The sequence below is a fragment of the Apteryx mantelli genome, chromosome 3 (genome assembly GCF_036417845.1).
Source record: "Apteryx mantelli isolate bAptMan1 chromosome 3, bAptMan1.hap1, whole genome shotgun sequence".
Lineage (NCBI taxonomy): Eukaryota > Metazoa > Chordata > Aves > Apterygiformes > Apterygidae > Apteryx > Apteryx mantelli.
The window spans coordinates 61,119,357-61,139,723 of record NC_089980.1 but is presented as its reverse complement, the minus strand read 5'-3'; the positions used below and the strand labels follow the sequence as shown (position 1 = coordinate 61,139,723).

Genomic DNA, 20,367 nt, shown 5'->3' with positions numbered 1-20,367 from the left:
TTAAAATATTGCCATAACCTCTTTAGTAACTATGGTGTAGTCATCCAAAAATGTAACACAAAAAAACTGTGTAGAACTCAGGTTATCTATTATGTTGTCTTAGGCAAAACTGAGATGGACCTGCTGAGACTTAAATCCATGATTCCAACTGCAGTAAAGGTCCGCTTTCTGCTTCACTGTTGAACCCAACTGCAGACTTCTGCTTATTTTGTGGGTGGATATCACAAAATACCTGAGCACTTGTCAGGCCTTTCCAGGAGCTGATTTTATTTGGTAAATGGTAGAAAAGTAACCCTCAAAATTCTGTGGTGATTTTTGAGAGGTTAGTCACCTTGCTGAAGTCTGGCAAGCACCAGAGCATGCAAAGGAGTATCAGGGACATAGAGAAAAGATGAGAGTAACATAGTGGAGAGAAGAAGTGGAAAGTTATGCAAAGTACTTGTTCCCTGTGTTTAATTTATTATATTTCTAGTGGTTTTGGCTCCTGCTGGTCCGGGAATCCAGAGAATCAAAGAAATGTGCTTTCTACTAGACTTGTAGGGAGCAGCTGTTTCTTCTCAAAGCTCTCCCCTCTTCAGTGCTGTATTCTTTTAAAGTACTTTTAGCTGTTCTCCATTTAGGAGAATTCACCACTAAGGATAATTCTGCAGAAGAATATAATACAAAAATATATATATTTATAAATAAACAAATATAATATATATAATATATATTATATATATTATATATATCAATACATGCATTGATTTTTTTGTAGGGTCCTCAAAATATCAAATGGTGCATAATTTTCAGTTTGTTAACATGTAGGTCTATAAATACTGGATATTGATTGCTGGTGTGGATTTTAAGATGTGGATTAGGTTTAGGTGTAAAAATGTACCCGTTTAAGGTGATGATGTTTTAAAAGAAATTTAAAATAGAGGGTTTTTTGATGTTTCTAGAACAAGGTAGGCTGAAAGAACTTTTGAATATCAAATAAGCTGAAAGATCTCAGCAAAATGTGAATGCATTTAGACATTTACTAAGTAAATGTTTGAGACTACTATAGTCTTTGCTTCTGCTGAACAGTTCTACAAGCAGGGAGAGTATTTTGCACAGTTTAAGGTAGCGATTGGTAAAGTTGGTAAAGAAGACTATAAATACTATTCGTCCATTGACGACCACAGTGAAGAGAAGAAAAACAAAGAAAAATGATTGCAAGAGAAATGGGCAGAAACTGTGTAGAATCAAATATAATATCATAAGAGAAAGGGAGAGGAATAAGAATGATGAATTGAAATGTTTTAATATGAAAATAAGTCAGTTGATTGTCAGGTGATAGTTTCCAACTTCATCCCCAGTTGGTAAAGAAAATTGCGTGCTCCCAGTTTGGAAACTAGGCTGCTGCTACCTAGAATTAGCAAAACGAAGACTCTTACTTCACATGCAGCTGAGTCAATCAACAGCTCCACTCAGGGGAGGTCTCAGCTCCTCTCAATCTCTCCTCCCTTGTGCTGGCACTCATTTGAGCCTGCAGTGAGCTCTTTCAACATAGTTATCTGGCAGAAAGTTATTCAGACAAAAAAAAAAAAAAGTCTTGCCAGATTAGCAGGTTGTCATAGCTCAGCACAAGGCTAGAAAAGTGCCCTGCACTTTTGCACAGGTGGGTAAAAGTGAGGAAAGAGTAGGATTTTGACCACCAGCAGTTAGATTTGCTTAAAGTATTACAGAAGTGCCAGCTGAGAGGCTGAGTTTTGCATCTTTTAACTATTTTTTTTGACTCCTTTGAAAGCACTGTAACACTGTACCTAATCATTTAGAACTAATTTGTAGTCTGGGAAAAAATTATAAGATAGCATTTTAATTTTTCTCTCTTTTTTTTTTAACTTTTTTTGTACTTTTTTAAGGGTAAATCTGTCTGAATGTATTTCCCCTAGATTATTCTCCATAAATTTTCTATTTGATTTATTCCTATTCTTTTTTTTTTTCTTTTCTCCTTCCTTTAAAGGTCTCAGCTTTCTGAACTCAAGCATGTGCGGATACACTGCAGATTATTTTTACACATTCCAGAAAAAAGTTTCATTTAGTTTTCCATTTATTTGAATCACTTCATAGTTGCCCAAGTCTTTCAGTCCCTTTGGACCTTTGTTGTCTCTGTTTTCCTTGACTTGAGAGTCCTCTGTCTCTTCTCATTGATAATGAGAAAATGAATATTCTGCATTTACTGTTAAATAGTGTCAAAAAACTTGTATGCCTTTTTAGGTTTGCTTCTTAATTTTTATGCTGCATTTTGTAACTGAAAGCTTTAATTGTACTTTTTCCAACTTTTTTAGTTTTTTTTTCTTTCTGTAAGTCATTTTTTTACATGCATTAAAGGAGTGTTTTTAATACAAAATACTACATATAAGTTTATAATCCATAAAGTTAAAGGGAATATGTGAATTTAGGTATTACTTTGAATTATTCATGAGATTCCATAGTTCAGGAGATTAAGAGGGGCTCAGGTGATTTATCCTGTTGTACAGAATATATTTTAAGCTGCTTTTATTTCTGGGTGTGCACCTTGTCTACTGGTATATGAACTGATAATTCTACAGTTCTTGAAAGGCAGGTTAACTGTACTTATTTCCGATCTCTAAATGGAAAGTTGATTTCTCTGAATGGTTGGATTGGAACAGGGAGTGTTTAGAGAACTGGAGTCTCTGAACAACTTTAAAACATTTGTGGAGAAAGACTTGGAAAAAAAATCAAGGATGAAACCTAGAAATGCGGAAATGGGAGAGTGTTGACTTGTATGACAGGGATTCAAGGATTGTTCTGAAAAGGGGTGGAAGTTGCATATTGGAAATGGACACATGGAAGTCTTGTTAGTAGGAAGAAGCTGATGGTACAATTTGGACTGAGAGTGATATGTAGTGCGCTGGTAGTGAATGCATGGGAGAAAGGGAAGTTACCATTGAATACAGTTTGGGGTTGTTAAGATGGATTTTCTTTTAATACAAGAATTTTGCTTGTCCTTCTCTGCAAAGTTGATACAATATGCATTGGCATTTAAGAGTAGTCAAAAGGTTACAAGGGATATCCCACTTAGAAATATCATCCTATCAAAAATAGTTTCCTGAGCATGATATGACAGCATTGATCCAGGGTGACTCCATGATTGCAGCTTGTTTCAGCAGGAGTCCGGATACACAGCTGTTTAAAAACAGAAAAGGAAAACTGTTAAATGAAATTTTGTTGTAAAATTTGATCCAGAGTGCTTTAGCAAGCTGTTCAGATATAACAGTATAAAATCTGCAAAGTTGAGCAGCAAATAGAACTTCAGAAGTCTTGATTATCATTTATTTCTGTCCTGGGATGATAGGCTTTTAACTTGCAGTAAAATTTGATCACATTTCTAATGTGAAACCTGCTAAATGGTCACCTAAGTCTTGTGTCTGTGTTTCTACTGAGGTGGGAGGTTTTGAAATTAGTGTGTAGAACTGGAGGGAAGGACAGTGGGAAATGAATTATTTAAGATAGGCCTGATATATACTTCTCTCATTTTAAGGCAGAAAGTTAGACTTAAAGAACTTTGTTTCGTCATATAGGTTCATGTAATCATGATTTACCAAAAATATTTAAATGCTAGTTAATTGATTCCTTTTTTTAAGATGTATGTAAATATTTCATGTTCTGAGAAAGTTAAACTCCCTTGCCTAGCATTTGCATACATATATATATGTATAGTACTTTCTGTTATTTAGTGCTTACATTACAGGAAACCTTTTTTTAAAATACAACTTCAGGAAGAAGAAAAGGGACAATTGCAAAGACTAACTTCAGCTTATAGAGAAGAGATGCCAGAGAGACAGTGGGATTCTCTACAGAAGAAGTCTGAGCATAGACTCTGAAATTCAGTTATAGGGGACTTTGTCTCTTAAATACAGAGGACTAGTTTCCATAGGGTATAGTTTCCAGTGCTTAGGAAAGAGGCAAAGGCTATAAAGGCTTTTAAAAATGAAAGGTTAGCAAATAGCATCTATTAGCTGGATAAAAATGCAGTAAAGTTGCAGCGAAACAAGTCAGGGAGGGCCAAACTAACAGCTGACTGTTTTCTTTCCTTTTTGCTGCTCTGGAACTTGGGGTTTCGCCCCTTGCTGAGTGCGGGACGTGCAGCCCGACCCTGGGGGAGAGCAGGCGGGCTTTCTGTCCGCTTGCCGAGGATGCAGCAGCTTGGAGCGGGGGGGCTCCAGGGAGAGAGGGCTGCGGGGAGAGGAAGTGAAATTGCTTCTTCAATTCGCAGCAAATTGTCCACGTAGAGTCAGGTGAGGTAGCTGAGGCAATCCAAGCGAGCTGGGGTCAGTGAATAATAGCTCTTCTCTGTTCTGTTTTCATCCTGCTCATTTTTTTCAAGCTGTATTCTTACGTGTGTGTTTGCTTGTTTTCTGTACTTTTTTGGCTTGCCTGTGAAGATCCTGCTCCTCTAGGTACTCTGTCTACTTTACCAGATTAGCACTTCCTCAGTTTTTTCTGTGGTGTTTTGATAAGACTAGAAACATCACATCCCTGTTCATTTCCCTTTTCTCCATAAAGTATACCCTTTCTCTCCCTTCAGCTTGTTCCCCAGGAATTTCCATAAGTCTGTTATTTAGTCATGTCAGCCTTGAAAACAGAAGGAAGTTCCCATGATTGTAAAAATGTACTGCAGAGAGCAGTTCGCCATTTAAGAAATATTTGGACTGTTTCCTGAGGTCTGCTGGTCCTCGTTGCCCCCAGGACTGTCAGTGGCAGGTTGAGCCTTGTTGGTTTGTTTTTTTGTTTGTTCTGTTTTGGGTGAGTGCATAAGTACACTGAGCTCTCTACCCGTCTCTGCACCTGCTCTGCTGTCTCCTGATACATAGCTTATTAAGAAAGAAGAGGAGAAAATTTTCTGGTCAGTTATTTCTTTTGGGGCTTTCCATTTGCTTAACCAAATGGTGAGCATCTCGCTGGTACTCTCATACCTTGTGACCCTAATCTCCTATGGATGGAAGACTACATCATCAGTATTGTATTATGGTCTCTCTTCTTTGTATGGGAGATGCCTCTACCTATAGTGTTTTATGGTTTTCAAACATGGCCTGCATACAAAAATGGCAGATTGTCTGCTACTCATGCAAGACATTATAGTAACCTTTAAAAAAAAAAAATTTTTTAAATGTTTAGGTTTTACCTCAGACTCCAGAAGATACTTCTTATGGAAACTCCTGCTTTTTCTTTAAAAAAAAAAAAAAAAAAATCTGACTTTTATGCAAGCTTTTCTAGCTATGCTATGCCTAAATTGCTCAGGCATATTTTCTTGTGCAATTTGGTCTGTGAAATTTGTAAATAATGGAAAGATGTTTTTATCGAATTGATCAGAATGTATGATGTTTTAAAGCTCTAGTAATAATTCTAGAAGTAAATGATTGTTGTTAGTTTTAAGGATTTTAACTTGTTAGTTTTAAGGTTTTATAATCTTTCTTTGAAAAATGCGGCAGAATGCAGTTTCATATACAAAGCTGAATATCATAAGAAAAGTCTTTTCTGTCCCCTACTAGATTATGAAAAAATAGATTTTCTTGTTTGTCAGAATCTGGCTGTTAAAAGTTGACCTTTAAGTATGTGATAAAAGTATGTGATAAAGAAGCTGGTTGTATTTTCTTTAACATAGTCAACAAGTTTTACTCCATCTTCAAGTTCCAGATTTCTTCTGAAAGTATAATACATTATTTAAACAAAAATTATTGTATATGTTTGAAATAACTTTGTCTGAATGGTGTACACTGGAAATATATTAGTCTTTCTTCCTGAAAGAAGTCAAATGATCGTCACTTGTATTATTGTGGAGTAGCTATAAGTGACTGAAATATGGTATTTTGAGAATGACTGCTGCTTAAGGATATTTACTACTTTTTAATGATTTACTAAGAATCCACTAATCTGTAGTAACTAAATTTATTAAGTGCTGATGCCCAATATTAAAGGAATTATTTTTTAAAAAACAGAAATCTGTTATGTGTATATTTTTCTGTAGTACCTATAAGTTTCACAAGTGTCTTGGCTAAATGTATGAGACTTTGCCTTAAGTCTTTTAAATTTATGTTTAATGCTAAATTTATGTTATATAAAAATAATCTTTAAATCATCATTCAAACTGATAGAAAAAACTTTGTCTTACTTGGGCTCCTCTCATGTGACAGTGTGAAGAAATGTTCAGGGTTAGCTGGATTTTGAACTACCTTGTGTCCGTTTCTGTAAGTGTTTTAACAGCTAATGCTTTTAACTAACACAGAAGTCACCGGGTGTATTTCTGGTCCTTGGCAGCTGTGCGGTGCTCAGAGCAGCGCTCAGCAGTACGCGCGGCTGCCTTTCTGTCCCCTGGGCACCAAGGGCTCCTTGCTCACCAGACAGCCACAGTCACAGCTCTGTCGGAAAACACGGCAGCGCAGTGCGTGGGTCACAGGAGCGTGCGGCACCTCCTGCCCCCTCGCAGGCCCTTTGCTTACGGCTGCAGCGAGGCAGTGCCGGGTCCTCACTCCTGTCCCTGCAAATAACTGCTGGCTAGTCTGTGAAAGCTGAAAAGAAAGCTCAATAAACAGCAAAGAAAGCCTTCGCCCTAACAACCCACCGCCTTGAGCAGCTTGAGCCTTCACACAGGAGGTCATATGATTGACATATTTCTCCCCTAAAGAAAGCACACGCAATTCAGTTTTTCAGTTCTCTGTATCTTTAAGCTGTGTGAAAGCAGGTTTTAGCCAGCTGTAATGCGATGAGACTAGCCAGTTGGACTGCTGCTATCATCTCACTCTGCAATTTGTGAACTCTGAGAGCTAAAGAAAATAAAGACGGGCATCTGTGGTGTTTATGGAAGAATTAAGTCTGATTTTTTTTTTTAAACAGTATTGCTTATATTAGAGTACCAGCAAAGTGCATGTAAGACACACATGGCATGTGATATTCAACAGATCTATGGATTGCTCATATACTTGTAAGCAGCTGGAAGTAATTGTGAACTCTTAGTACTCACATTTTAGCAGCTGTTGAGAATTATTTGAAGTATATCCTGAGTGTGGGGGTCCTTTTAAACTTTTAAAGTTGTTTCCTCAATTGGTCTAGAAATTTAAGACTGGCATTAGTTGTGGTTTTGTGCATTTTACTTTTTTTTTTTCCTCTCTTCTCTGATAGTTTCATACACAGCTCTAAGTCATACTGTCATTTGCTGTTAGACTGCTCCATCTTAGATTTTGCAGGGGGGTTGGAGGGGGGCAATGTCAACAAAACTGTGCCATTGCACTGTCTGTTATTTTGGAAATAAAACAATTTAGTTGAATATTTTATGAAAGGGAGGGTAGGTGAAATCTAGATAGTTTTTTTTTTTCCTCATAATTTTCCTTTAAAGATCTTTGAAAATGGGACTACAGGAGTAACTGCGATAGATGGTCTAAGAAGCTATTGTGAGATTGCTGCTCCCTAAATATTAACATTTTATAATCGGATAAAGCTAAACATTCAGGTTTTTACTCTGTATCGTAATACATGACTTTATTTTAATTAGTCAATATTCTCTTTTCAGGACATCTCTACCTTTAAATTTAAGTGTCTTAAGTTGCCTCCACAGCTTGCTTTCCCATGTGATAGAGTTCAACCCTGAATCCTGAATTTAATGAAGTATGTAAGAGAAGGCACTTGAAAGCTGTATCCTAATTCATAGCAACAATCTTTCCACTCTTCATCACAAGCAGTTACTTTTGTCTTGTTTCTGTGAAGAGATAGACTTGTGACTTTCTTTCCAGGTTAGTAAATCTGCTCTGAAATAAAGCGTCATTTTCCTTTTTCTTCCTATTTCTGGGTGGCAACAAAGATTAAAAAACATAATGGACATGTTTTGCATATGAAAACATGGTCATATTTCAGTACCATTTTGAGAATCAAAGGCTTTGTTTATGTGCTAAAATATTAGCATAGCTGGAAACAATAAAATCAGCTGGCACTGGAATCTCTAGGGTTTGCAAAAACCTATATATATATGTGTGTGTGTGTATATATATATATATATATATTTTTTTTTTTTTTTGGTTGACATCTGAGTTCAGTGCCTTTGCTTCAGCTCAAGGATCTTTCAAGCCATTCATAATGTATAAACCCAACCCTTCAATAGAAGACTAGGGGGGAAAAAAAAGAAAGGAAAGATAAATGTGACAGGTCAGAATGGACCTATCTGCACATATTTTAATTAGATAATCATTAAATGTAATAGTTGCCTCTAATCTGTATCTATTAGAACAATCACCTTGGTTGTAGGTTGTTATGTAACGTAAATTGGTGACATTATCTTGATAGTTAAATCATTTGCATATCATATCATTTACTTAATTCAGGAGACGTTAACCCATTTGTCCTGATATAACCAGAGTTTGTCAACACAGTCTCAGAGTGGTTTGGCATAGTTCAGTCTGCTCCAAAGGCTACAGCTGGAATTAAGACCTGCATAATATAGGTCATGTTTGATTTCTGTCCTCTTCAGATTTGTAGGATGTTCACAGTACTTGCAATGTGCTGACAGAGCCCTGTGTGGGAAATTTATACCATAGGTTTGCATGCAACCTGGTAGTATCTCATTCAGTATGGTCATGGCTTGGCTTATACTTCAGAATTAAACTAACCAGTGAAGAGGAGTATGGGATGTCTAGCCTCCCAAAACTAGAAATACCAAAAATAGTGTTTCGCTCTGAAAATTTTAAACTGGGCTTCCACATTGCTAAAGATAGATCTAATGCTGTAGATTATATTATTGATAGCTGTGTCATCTGAATCTTAAAAATATCTTAATAAATAAATCTTAATAAATGTATTTTGGTATAATTATGTCCTTTTTTAAACATTTCAGAAGATTCTGTATTCATGTATTCTTCTAGGATTTTTTGTTTTCGCTCATATATATGTTATGAAAGATGTGCTTCTCTTCTGGAGTTTTGGGAATTGCTGAAGCTATTATGTGTGGCTCATGGAGGTTCTTGTCACTGATTTTATTAGCACTTTTAAAAGGTTGAGGTGGGAGGGAGAAATGAATGTAAGTTCAAAAAATGTTAAAGCATAAATTCTAGAATTAAGTACTGTTGAATGTCTAGTACAACTCATCTGAAGGACTTATTTCCTCAAAAGCCCAAAACCCTGTGATTTACATATGAGCCCTTTATGTCCATCCCAAAGAAATGTCAGGACGAACATGGAAGTCACTTAAGGTCAAACAGTATGCTTCAAGTGATTTTTTTTCCCAGTACATTAAGAACTAGTACCCAGAGGGTATATGGTGAAACAGTAGGTTCTGCTAGGTTCCACTGATGCTGTATTTCAGTGTAGCTTATAAAAATGTGCTTCGTGATATTTTTCTGTACCTTATCTGTATTTTCTTGTTGTTGAAATGGAAGGGGGCCGAGGGGGCATAAGGACTCTTGAAAATATTGTTGGTAAGCCAAGTATCGTGATTAAACATGAATATGTCAGATAAGGTAATAGGAAGTGTAAGAAGATATGCTGCCTTTTCCCCCCAGTGTGTCTTTAACATTATGACCCATGAATTTGTCAAGTGAAACAACACAGTCTTCTTTGCATATCACTTGAACTGAGAGCTTGCTTTGAAGAAGATAAGCAGACTGTGTTGCCCAGAAGAAATAATGATGCTAATTTATCTTTGCCTGTCCACCTAGACATAGCAGTGTGCATCAGTGTTGAAAAGGAAATAGAGAAATAACTGAGCCATAGCTTGCCACCTATTCAATGCCACAATATCATTAATGGCATATAGGGTTCTTAGAAATATGATGCTCCATCACCATCAGAAGTGTTGAAGCATCAAAGATGTGAAACTCTATATAAAGTTGTTTGGTAAATATTTTAACTATTGATATTTATGTTCTGGGCCTGGAAAAAAATTTTTCAAAAATTTTGCTAAGTTTCTTGAGGGGAAGGGATGACAGAATATTTATCCTTTAACACCAGGTTAACATCAGGTTCTGGCATAGCTTGCCAGAAGTAAAAGTTAGCCTTTTCAAAAGACAAATCAGGTGTCTTGCAATAGGTAATTGATTAATAGTTTAGTTACTCAAATTCAGGTTCTTCAAAAAGGCTCTTTTCTCTCATTTTTTACATCTGGTTATTGTCATCTTGTCTCTTTTCTTAGGATTTCATTGCCTTAGTTACTTTAGGTAGTATAATGTTAAGTTGGATATATGAAAAGACCTTCCAAACAGAATAGATTTTAAGCATGTATACCTTAGCTTCAAGGATTCCAATTTGTTTTAGCTTATGATCTTTTACTTATATATTTTACTTCTGGTATCTGTTTTTTGCTTTTAGTACGTGCATGTCTAGGAATCTGTAGTATATTGTGTGTGAGTCTTTTTCTTTATAAATTATGAATGGAAGGTTTTTGTTGCTGAATGGAGACATTCATGTGTAAAGGATGTTTGACTGGCGCATAGTATGTTTGGAATACTTACTGATCTACAAGTGAATTGCAGTGGAACATTTCTCTTTGTCAGAGAGATAAAAGCATTCCACAGCATGGTGAGTCAAAAAGGGGTTCACAGTGCCAGCTATGGAGCTGCAGCTGTGAGTCTGCCATAGCGGCTGGGGACTGTAGGAAGGCAGGGTGACGGACCCCTCTGGACAGCAGTGCCCATTGGATAAGAAAGATAAGATCAATAACAATAAAATATTTCCATGGTGCTATTATGTTTTACCAAATTTCATATTAAACTAATAAGTTGCAGAGGTTTTCTATGATGCAGATAAGTGGTTTGAAGAATAATGAACGTCTTCCTATTTCATGTATGTGTCTTGCCAGAGGGATGATGGTAGAAAAGTTGTTTATTTTCTATGCAAATTGTAAATTATTTTTCTGTTTGAAGAAAGATTGTAAGTATCCTTGTTCATTAGTGTAGTGTTTTTTCTGTAATTGCCAAGTTTTCTGCCATTCTGTTTGGAGTGTGTTTAAAATAATGTCTTAACTGTGTTCTTAAAAATACATTGTGTTATTGGCAAAACTCTCAACCTGAAGTAGATGCAGAGAAAAGTATATGGCCTTTGACAAAATGCGTTAGCTAGAAGAGGTAGCTCCTGTCTCTCTGAGGGTGGCAGGAGAGGCACCAAACTGCCACTGAGTATTTCTGTTTGAGCAGAGGTGGTGTGGGGCAGGCAGCAGTCTGCATAAGAAATTGCTGAAAAGATAAGTGCTGCTTTTTGGTGCTCCTGTGTCACAGGATGCTCTTGGTTATTGTTTCCATGTACCTCGTGGAATAGGCCTGCTATAGGTGACTGGGAAGGGTCAAGACCGAGTTTGGCCTCTGTATGCGCAGTTGATTTATGCATGACTTGGCTCCACCATCACTTCCTCTTCCTACCTGCTGCTGCTTGTCTCCTCCCAGAAGGATAGCCATGAAAGAGCTGGTACTGGACTGCTTTCTTAACTGAAGCCACAACAGCTGCATTTGGTATAAGCTAAAACTGCAGGCAAGTGCCTGCTGCCTTTGCTTGGATTGGGCTCAGTTCAGTTCCTGAGAATCCAGATGAAGTGCAGGAATGTGTGACAGGGTTGCAAAAACGTCATGGAAAATGGATGGCTTTTGGAAGCTTGACTGTCAATCAAAGTCACTAGCGTCACCTAAATAAGCACTTTGCATTATTGTGAATGTAGGAAAAATTACATTTGTCATTTTTCAAAGTGGTTACTTTAAAGGAGAAATGAGTGTTGTATGGGGAAAGTATGTGTGTGTATGTATACAAATGCTCAGAGCAATTTTTGTTCATGGAGTGGGTAATAATGAGAATTACAATACATTTTGAGACTTAACTGGATAAGAATCAGAAGTCAAAGGAATTTTATCAGGACAAGGTAGCCATGCTATTGGTGACTGGATTGTTTGGTTTGTGAATTAACTGAGCTGTAGTCACAGAACTAGCTAGCTTCACAGGGCTCAGTTTTGATCCAGCAGCAGTATGGCAGTGCAGCATGTGTGCTTGCTAGCTCGTGGATCTCTGCTCTGTGATAAACATTACCACTAGCTCCTTTTCTTTCATTTTCTCCATGATGGTATCTCCCTCTTCCTCTCTGCTATAATTTATTATATGCTTCTCATCCCATTATTCCACTTTCTTTGTGTGTGTATATATAAAAAATGATTAGTTCATGTTAGGAGATGCTTAAGTCTGAAACTTATTTCCTCATGATATTGTCTTTCCTTCAGGAAAGGCTCCTTAAAATAATTAGATTGTTACCTCTCACATTATTTGACTTTGTATCCCAAATAAGAAATTGTTTGGACTACAAAGCTACTGTGCCATGGGAAGGATAGGGTATCCAAGATCCCATGGTTGAAATAATTTTTAAAAATATTTTAAATGATGTGCTTTCTAAAATATCTGTACAGTATCTTTAAAATAATATAATACAAAAAGCATTTATTTGCTCATTCTCACTTACTAGCTTCCAAAGGGTTAGTTCTGTCCTTTACACTTTCCAAGCCAATCTGCTCATGTTACATGAACCAAGAAAGGGTAGAGGATATAGTTCTTCCAGGAGCCTGTATGAAATACATTTGAAGTAAATATATGTTGAAAGCCTTTACATTAGATGCATAAGTAGTTTTGCTGATATAATTCAAAAAATGGTATGTTTTTATTTACACTATTGTGTGGTTGTCCTCTTTTTAAGTCCTTCAATGAAATAGTATGCTTAATGTACTTCTGTTCAGAATCTGTCTGCTTGCCACTTCCGGTTTGATGCTATATCAATCTCTATGTATAGTGTGTGTATATTTATATACAAATAAAAAATAAAATGTTTGGCACTCCTAAGTGTGCACTGTAAGTGTATGAAACTTTGTAAAACTTAGCTCATCTCTCAAAATGAGGTGCTGTTTTTATATGAATGGTTCCCAGCTAATCAGGTGCTGGAGCTACTGTTTTAAATAGGTAGACATATCCATAGCCAAAACAAGAAGCTTGATTATAGTATTTTTTTTCTTTTTTTTAATTTGAAATATTAAAAGAAGCAGAGGAGAATCATAATAGTATGATATTACTCTTACTAGTGTTATTACATATAACTTAAATAATTTTCACTCCTTCTTTCACTGCTTCGTAATTTTCTCAAAAATTTGTTTTGTGTTGAATTTCTTTCATGCGTGGTATATACCCAAAGTGAATTTTTATATTTTACAAAATCTCTTTTGTCCTTTCTCTATTCTGCAAATGCAGAAAGTAAATTCACATTGCAAAACAGCATGATAAAATAGAACTGTGTGGAGAAGGTAGCTTGATTACTGCTGTTTACACTTTTTGATAAAATGAGCAAATGATACAGTTTTTGAAAACTAGCAGTGGAGATAATAAAATAAGGAAAGATAGTGAATTTGGTAAGCTAGCTGTGTAGCAAGGTATAATTAATGCCACAGTTGAGACTATGAGGCATTTAGGTGACTGATATATAATGATTTCAGAAGTATTAGTTAAGTGTAAGTATACCTCTGAGGATCTGGGGATGTCTGAAATTTAGGAGGATTCAAGAAAAGCTTGGACATTGATATTGAAAAGAAGTCATTAGGGGAAAAAAAAGATGAAATGGAGTGCTTTATCCAAGCTCCCTATTCCCTGACATGAAACAAGCTCTTACTAATAGCTTTTTATTGCATAACTAATAATAGCTTCAACTTTCTTTGAAGCTTTCTTTGAACCCAATATAGGAGACAGAATCATGATTTTATTTGGGTGTCAGCACTGAGCATTTTATTTTGTATTTTTATTTTGGGAAGTGTTCTCTAGGTCTTTTGTTATTCTCCATTGTGTGCCTCAAATCTGCTTTTGGATGCAGAGACAGCTTTCCCCCCCCCCCCCCATGAGTTTAAACTAGTCTTCTGTGTTTCCAGTAAGAGATGGCAAAGTTGGACACTTTCTGACATTTCTGCAAAAGGAGAAGATTTAAAACATGACGTCTGATTCTTGCAGAAATAGGGTAATTGCAACTAAATAATGACAACAAAAGATTCTCCATCAGTTCTAATACTAAGTAAATATAAATATAGAGAGATATACTAACAATATTGAGAGACTTGGTGGAGCTACTAACTATTACTAGCATTTTAAACCTCGTGGCTGTTAATCCTACTCTGATAATGATTAAAAAAGCAGGTACTTAAACCATCTGGCATCATCTGGTCACTGGCATTCGGTCTCCTTCAGGTCTCTCTTGCTAGCACAAGCACGCCTGAACTACTGCGAGGAGCAGTGACCATCGCTTCACAGGCAGTGACTGCTGCTGCCAGTGCGGAGCTCGCTTTGATAGCAGTTCCTCCTTACAGCTCTTCTGTGTCTGTATTCAGTGAGCAGCTGAGTGCTCACGGTTACAGAGTTACGTTTCAAGATAATCGTTTAAGGTTTTTTCCTTGATCTGCATGTTTTATTGTGCATAAGAAATACAAGGGAAAGCACTGAAGAATTAGGAGGATGATAGGTTTGAGTCAGTCACTTAAGCTTCAGCTAAGCAATGCAGATCTGGCTCTAAGTGACCTTACTGATGTTTGCTTAAAGTAGCTTCCTGTTGGTACAAATGACTGAGCTTTGTTGTAGATACCGTGGAGGTAATGTACTGTTCCTTTAGAGATTGCCTTTGTATCCCCGACGCAACCTCTCTTTGCTTTAACAGATTGCCTGCAGAAATGCCTGAAGCTAAGATAGATTGCATCCATGTGCCTCATTTGATCATCTGTCAGTTAGGAAGAGAGAGGCTAGGTCAGACAACAGCATGGGCCCCTTTCTCTATCCTGCATCATGAGGTTTTGGCTGTTGGTGAAAGATGTCCAGGTAGAGAGCTTGGTATCACGGGATACGTGATAGAGTGTGCAACAGGGTCCTGACCACTTCTGTGACTCCCAGCTTGGCAAGAGGTGGCAGGCGCTGCTGCAAGCGTAGGGTGCAGCGGGGGAGCAGGCTTCTGCACAGCCCCGCCAGAGCGGTGCACACAGCGATGAGCAGCCCTGGCTCGAGGTGCTGCTATTGTGTAACAAACAGTGCCATCTCCTGGGGGGAGTCGGGATCAGGCCCCTGTGCCCACACGGCAGGAGCTTTAGTGCCCCCTCCCCTCCCCTCCCCCGCCCCCGGCAAGATTCACTCTGAAAAACAAAATGCCCCAAATCTGAAAGACAGGGCTGATGCGTCTGGTCATGCAAGTCCCCGTCTTGTATCTGTGATGTATCACCGATACTGTCTCTAGAGAAGTGTTTTAAAATACGTTTTGGAGGGGTTTTTTTAAGAATAAAAGTTTATCAACTGCTAAGCAGTACTCCAGGGAAGTAAATCAGCAAAATAATAGTTAAGGGCTTGGTCTGCCTTGGATATTGAAGTCCACTATTATTTTTGTAAATGCACTTTGCAAAATCTAGATAATTGCTTCACCTTTTCTCATAGGAAGCGCAGTGACCTATAGGAAAATGTTAAAAATCCAGAGTAAGGATGATTACTTTGTCTTCTGTTGCTTTTAAGTTTGTATAACTCTTCCTTTGGGGGGTGTCAGAAGGGAGAAATCTTTTCTATCTTAAAATTACCCTATAAATAGTTCCATTTGCAAATTATTCACTGTGGCCCAAAATCTGGGATTGCAGAGTTACTAAAATTATCCTAGCAAATGGAATGTAAGATTCAGCATTTACTGAGAGTCATTAATGGCTGTCAGATCAGTCATCTGAACTCTTTTGGGAGATACCGAGCAAGTTTAGTAACATTAATGGAGTTTTATGGGAGATGCAGCTGACACTGTGGGGGTTTTGTTTCATTTAAAAAAGAGGCGGAGGGGGGAGGGAGGGGACGAAAAGCCAGTAGCAAAAGTATAACCGTAATGAAGGGACTAAGGGAAGAGAAATCTACGCGTTAAAAAAAAACAAACAAAAAAAAACTATATTACTAAAATAAATTAGAAAAACAAAGTTAATATCCAGAATGACAAGAATTTGTGAACTCTGGATAGAAAGATAGAGTTCAGATATTTTTTTTTGTTTTTTTTTTTTATTGCATCATGATTGACTTCATAGTCTAGATAATTTACCAGCAGTGATGCAATGGAATAGTCATTTCTAAAATGAAGCAACTTTTGCATGTAGATTGTAAATCTATTCTATTCTATATATTAAGCATGCTATAATCAGTACATTTTGTATTCCAGAGAGTCTAATTTTAAAGACTATAGAGTTTGAGGTCTGTGGATACTATAGTACTTAATTGTACAATTAATTTGTAGTTAAAATGGTAATTGAATATGTATTTATTTCTTAAATATTTATGCTAGAGTCATTGTGTGGAATCAGTGCACTACATCGCGCTTAAGAATAGCCTAAATTTTTATGGTGTGTAATCTTTGTTATATAACTATTAGTTAGGACTTTCATCTCTCGCCTCTGAAAGTAATTCAGCCTTGACCCATCTTACAGTGCTGATTCCAAGCTGCTGATTTGAAAGGGGAGGGAGGAGGGGGAGGGAAGGAAGATGTTGAAAGTTTCCATCAATTTGGGGGGGGGGGTACTTGAGCATACCTCACACTAAGTACTATATTTGCTTAGATGTAATTTTAACTGGATTAAAACTTTTTTTGTGTCTTTTTGTTTTGTAACTTAGTAAATTACTTCTCCAAGTTTTGAGAGTAAAGTTTGTGTAACAGTTTTTTTGCCTTAAACTAGCCTGAAAAATATTTCCCTAAAATTTTGGAACAACTAAATGTAAACATTCTTATCAGCTGAAGTGATTTGTGAGATACCTTTCACTGTTGCAATGTTGTAACAGAAACAAACTTATGTATTTATTTGATTATTGGTAGTGCTTGCTATTCTTTGTGGCTTTTAATTTTGTTTTTCATAATTACCAGTGCCCTTGAAGTCCTAATTCAAACCATCTGCAGGAGTTGCAGTTTAAGATAGGTGAACAACCCTCCCTGATATCAGACTTTCTAAGATTTTCATGCTATCTTATTACCCAGATTCACTCATTACCTTGGAAAATCCTACTCAAAATATCTAGAAAATATTGTAATAACAGATAAGATAAGCTGGATTTCTTAAATTTTTAATTAGGAAAGGAAAAAAAAGTGCAAAGAAGCTGACACTTAAACTACTCCCTTTTCCATCTAAGTGAGAGTTTCAGTAATGGCATAGAATCCGAGAATACAAGATGGTAACTTAGCATTAAAGTAGACGCTGATGACCTTGAATGGGATGATACGTACGTCTTTATTGAATCTCTTATGTCACTGTCTTGTTATCTTGTTCGCAGAATGTAGACTAAACAAGTGGCAGTATTTATGGAAAGGCAGATCAGAAAATGTCTATTCTTAATACTGTAAAGTTGTGCAAAATAAAATTATTTTTGGTTAGTAACTGAAAAAGTGAGGTTGGGGGGGTAGATAGCTTCAGGGAAGTCATTTATATTGAATCAAAAATTATTAATAATGGTAACTTGTATAAATGATAGTTGTATCCTAATCAGAACACATGTATATATACCAAAATTATGAATTTTGCCTTAAAGCAGTTTTTAACATCATGTGTGGAAAGCTGCTCAAACAATTTTTTTTCTAAAGTAGTCAGTATCCACTACGGTAGATCATCTTACAATAAATTGTAATTATATGAAATTCATGGTGTTTATTCTTCCTCTAATCAGCTAATAACAGCAATTAAAAAAACCTCACCCTTTAGGAGTATGTATGTATGTATTTATTTATTTTACTAAAACTTAAGATAAAGTTTCCTTAAATAGCTTTTATCAAGCACAATTTAAACTTAACCCTATTTTTATAACTTATGGCATGGGTCTTTTTCCCCTCTAAGATATTTATCAGTACCAGTTTGTGATAGACAACAGACAACTTGCACTTAATTTTAAGAAAACATTAACAAGACCTACTGCTTTTGTGACTAATGGTAAGCAGGTATTTTCTGTGGTTAAAACTTGAAGACACTTATTCCAGGTCCCTCAGATCTTGTGCACCAGTGAAATAGTAAGTCTAACTTTCTTCCCATCTTTTCATGTGCAGGCAGAAGGAGAAGACAGCCTTAAAAAGATGCAGCTGATGGAGCTTGCAATTCTGAATGGCACCTACAGAGATGCGAACATCAAATCACGTAAGCATGTTATAATCTTGAGGGTCAGTGCAACAGTGGTATTTGCAGGTTTTGTTTCCCAAAGCTACTTTTTGGCAAATGTACAGTAGTAACTTTGAAGATTGGAAGGCAGTAAAAAACCAGCAGAACAGTAGTTTACAGTTGCAGAGGATCTCCTGGAGATGGGTTTTAACTATCCCCCCCCCCTTTTTTTTTTCAAACAGTATGTATGGGTTGAAATATTTACAAACACACAGTTTAATCAAAATTCAACCCTTAAGCCAGATTTTTCTATTTTACAATATTTTTTCTTTAATATATATAAAAGACAATGGACTCCTTTTCAATCTTATTTTTTAGAGATTAATTTGAGAATGTTACAGATGTTCAAAATACTGTGAATACATTTTTCTGTATTATATTTCTTCCTTTCATCTTGCTTGCATGTGTCACCCCAATGTTATGTTTTTCCAATGATTCATCAACTGATTTCACACATGAGTTCACAGAGATCAGTGATGTAATGAGCCATTTTTATGATTTCTTCCATTAGTTTGGTGTGTGAATGCTTTTGCAAACACTTGTATGCACAGTTTTAAATTTGGAAATTAATTATGTACAACTACTAATGAGAGCATATACCTACTACATGTGAGAAATTTTTTTCTCTGATTTTAAATCTAAATCTTGTTGCTGAAAATGTAGTTGCTGATACTCTTCCAAAGTAAATTTTTACTGTAGCTATGATACAGATGTCAAATGTAAGCACAGTCAAAACAGTCTTTTCACTAAGGACCTACTGATATTTGCAAAATTGTTTCTCTATATAGTCACCGTTTCAATGTTGGATAAGTTTAAAGGTTGGAATGCAGTTATGTCAATTTGAGAGTGCTTACACCGGTGTAATTATTCTGATTTGAAAAGAGAAATAAGCAAGGTCTTTTTATCACTACAATGGTTGGTTTTATCTTTCAGCCCTAATCAACACCATAGTGTTTAAAACTAAATCAGTTTTAAACCTATGTTAGTCCTCAATTTAATGCAAATTTATGAGTAAAATAGCTTTCAAATTAGCTTAAATGGATGCAAACTGTTGCATAGAAACTTTTATATTAATTTGAGCAATTTCTTTGTCTGATCTATTCCCACTCGTCTATTGCATCAGTATAAGTAGGGGAGATGGGATTTTTTTCATTTTTCTGACCAGAGGTTTTCACCCTAATACCCACTTTTTGATGAAGAAGACTTTTTCATTTTTGTGTGCTTTGACTTAACTGAAAACCTGAAGATGTAGAAGCCATGGTGGTTTATTTCACTTTTAAAAAGGAAAAGAACAAATTGTTTTTGTTTTTAATTCTACATTAGACCTGAACTTAAAAAAAAAAAAAAAAAAAAAAAGTCAAAATCTGAAAGTCTTTTCCCCCACGTTCCTCTTTTCTGACCACCTGTTAAATCAATGTAGAACAACATTAATGCACAGAAATTTGTAAATTCTAACCCTCTAAGATGGACTATTACCAGCTGATCTACGTTAGTTTTTAAAAAGTTGTTCATATTGGGTGACAACAGGCTTCAAATAGCATTTAATTGAAATGTGCTACCACCATGCAAAAAAAGACAGAAAGAAAGAACAAAAGAAAATTAAAGCCCCTATTTCCTTTAACATAAGCAAGGCCATAGTGAATTTCTAATATGCAAGGAAATGTTTTCTTTTGGGAAATTTGGTACGGAGATCGCTTTTGTGTCTATTTTATTCATCCTATAGTGGGAGAGGAGAGGCATTCTGTTGCCAGGTTATCTTGAACTTCACTGATCCTGGAAATTGGATTTGTCTATATGTTTAAATACAATTTTAAGATATATAAGAACTGTAGAACTCATATGGCAGCTCTGCATAACTGAATGTCTGTGGACTCTGTAGTTGCACTACATTTTATATTCTGTATTTGATTATGACAGTATTTTCCTTGTATCTCCTGCATGCATCTCAGTCTCATGCAGTCTTGATAGCATAAGTGAAGAAATGTGGTCTAAATGGAGCTTTTGTGCTATGTAACCTGTTTGAGAAATCTACCTCACTGTTTTACAATGGCTTTTTTATTTTGCATGTTCATACTTAATCACACTGGAAAATGAAAAGCTGTTTGCATTTGAATGGTGTGCTTTGGCACTGTGTGATCAGCGCATGTACTAATGATTTCCTTTTATTTTTCTTCTTTCCTACTTTTCCCTTTTTTTCCCA

General features: G+C 36.2%; 1 protein-coding gene across 6 annotated transcripts in view; it reads left to right on the top strand.

The window, feature by feature from the left end:
- Positions 1-20,367, top strand: part of QKI (QKI, KH domain containing RNA binding) — a 173,445-nt gene that overhangs the window by 138,808 nt on the left and 14,270 nt on the right. For all 6 annotated transcript variants that reach the window (XM_067293502.1, XM_067293504.1, XM_067293503.1 and 3 more), the window contains one exon: positions 18,059-18,146. In XM_067293502.1, coding sequence (XP_067149603.1) covers positions 18,059-18,146 — 88 coding nt within the window. The remainder of the gene's footprint in view (positions 1-18,058; positions 18,147-20,367) is intronic.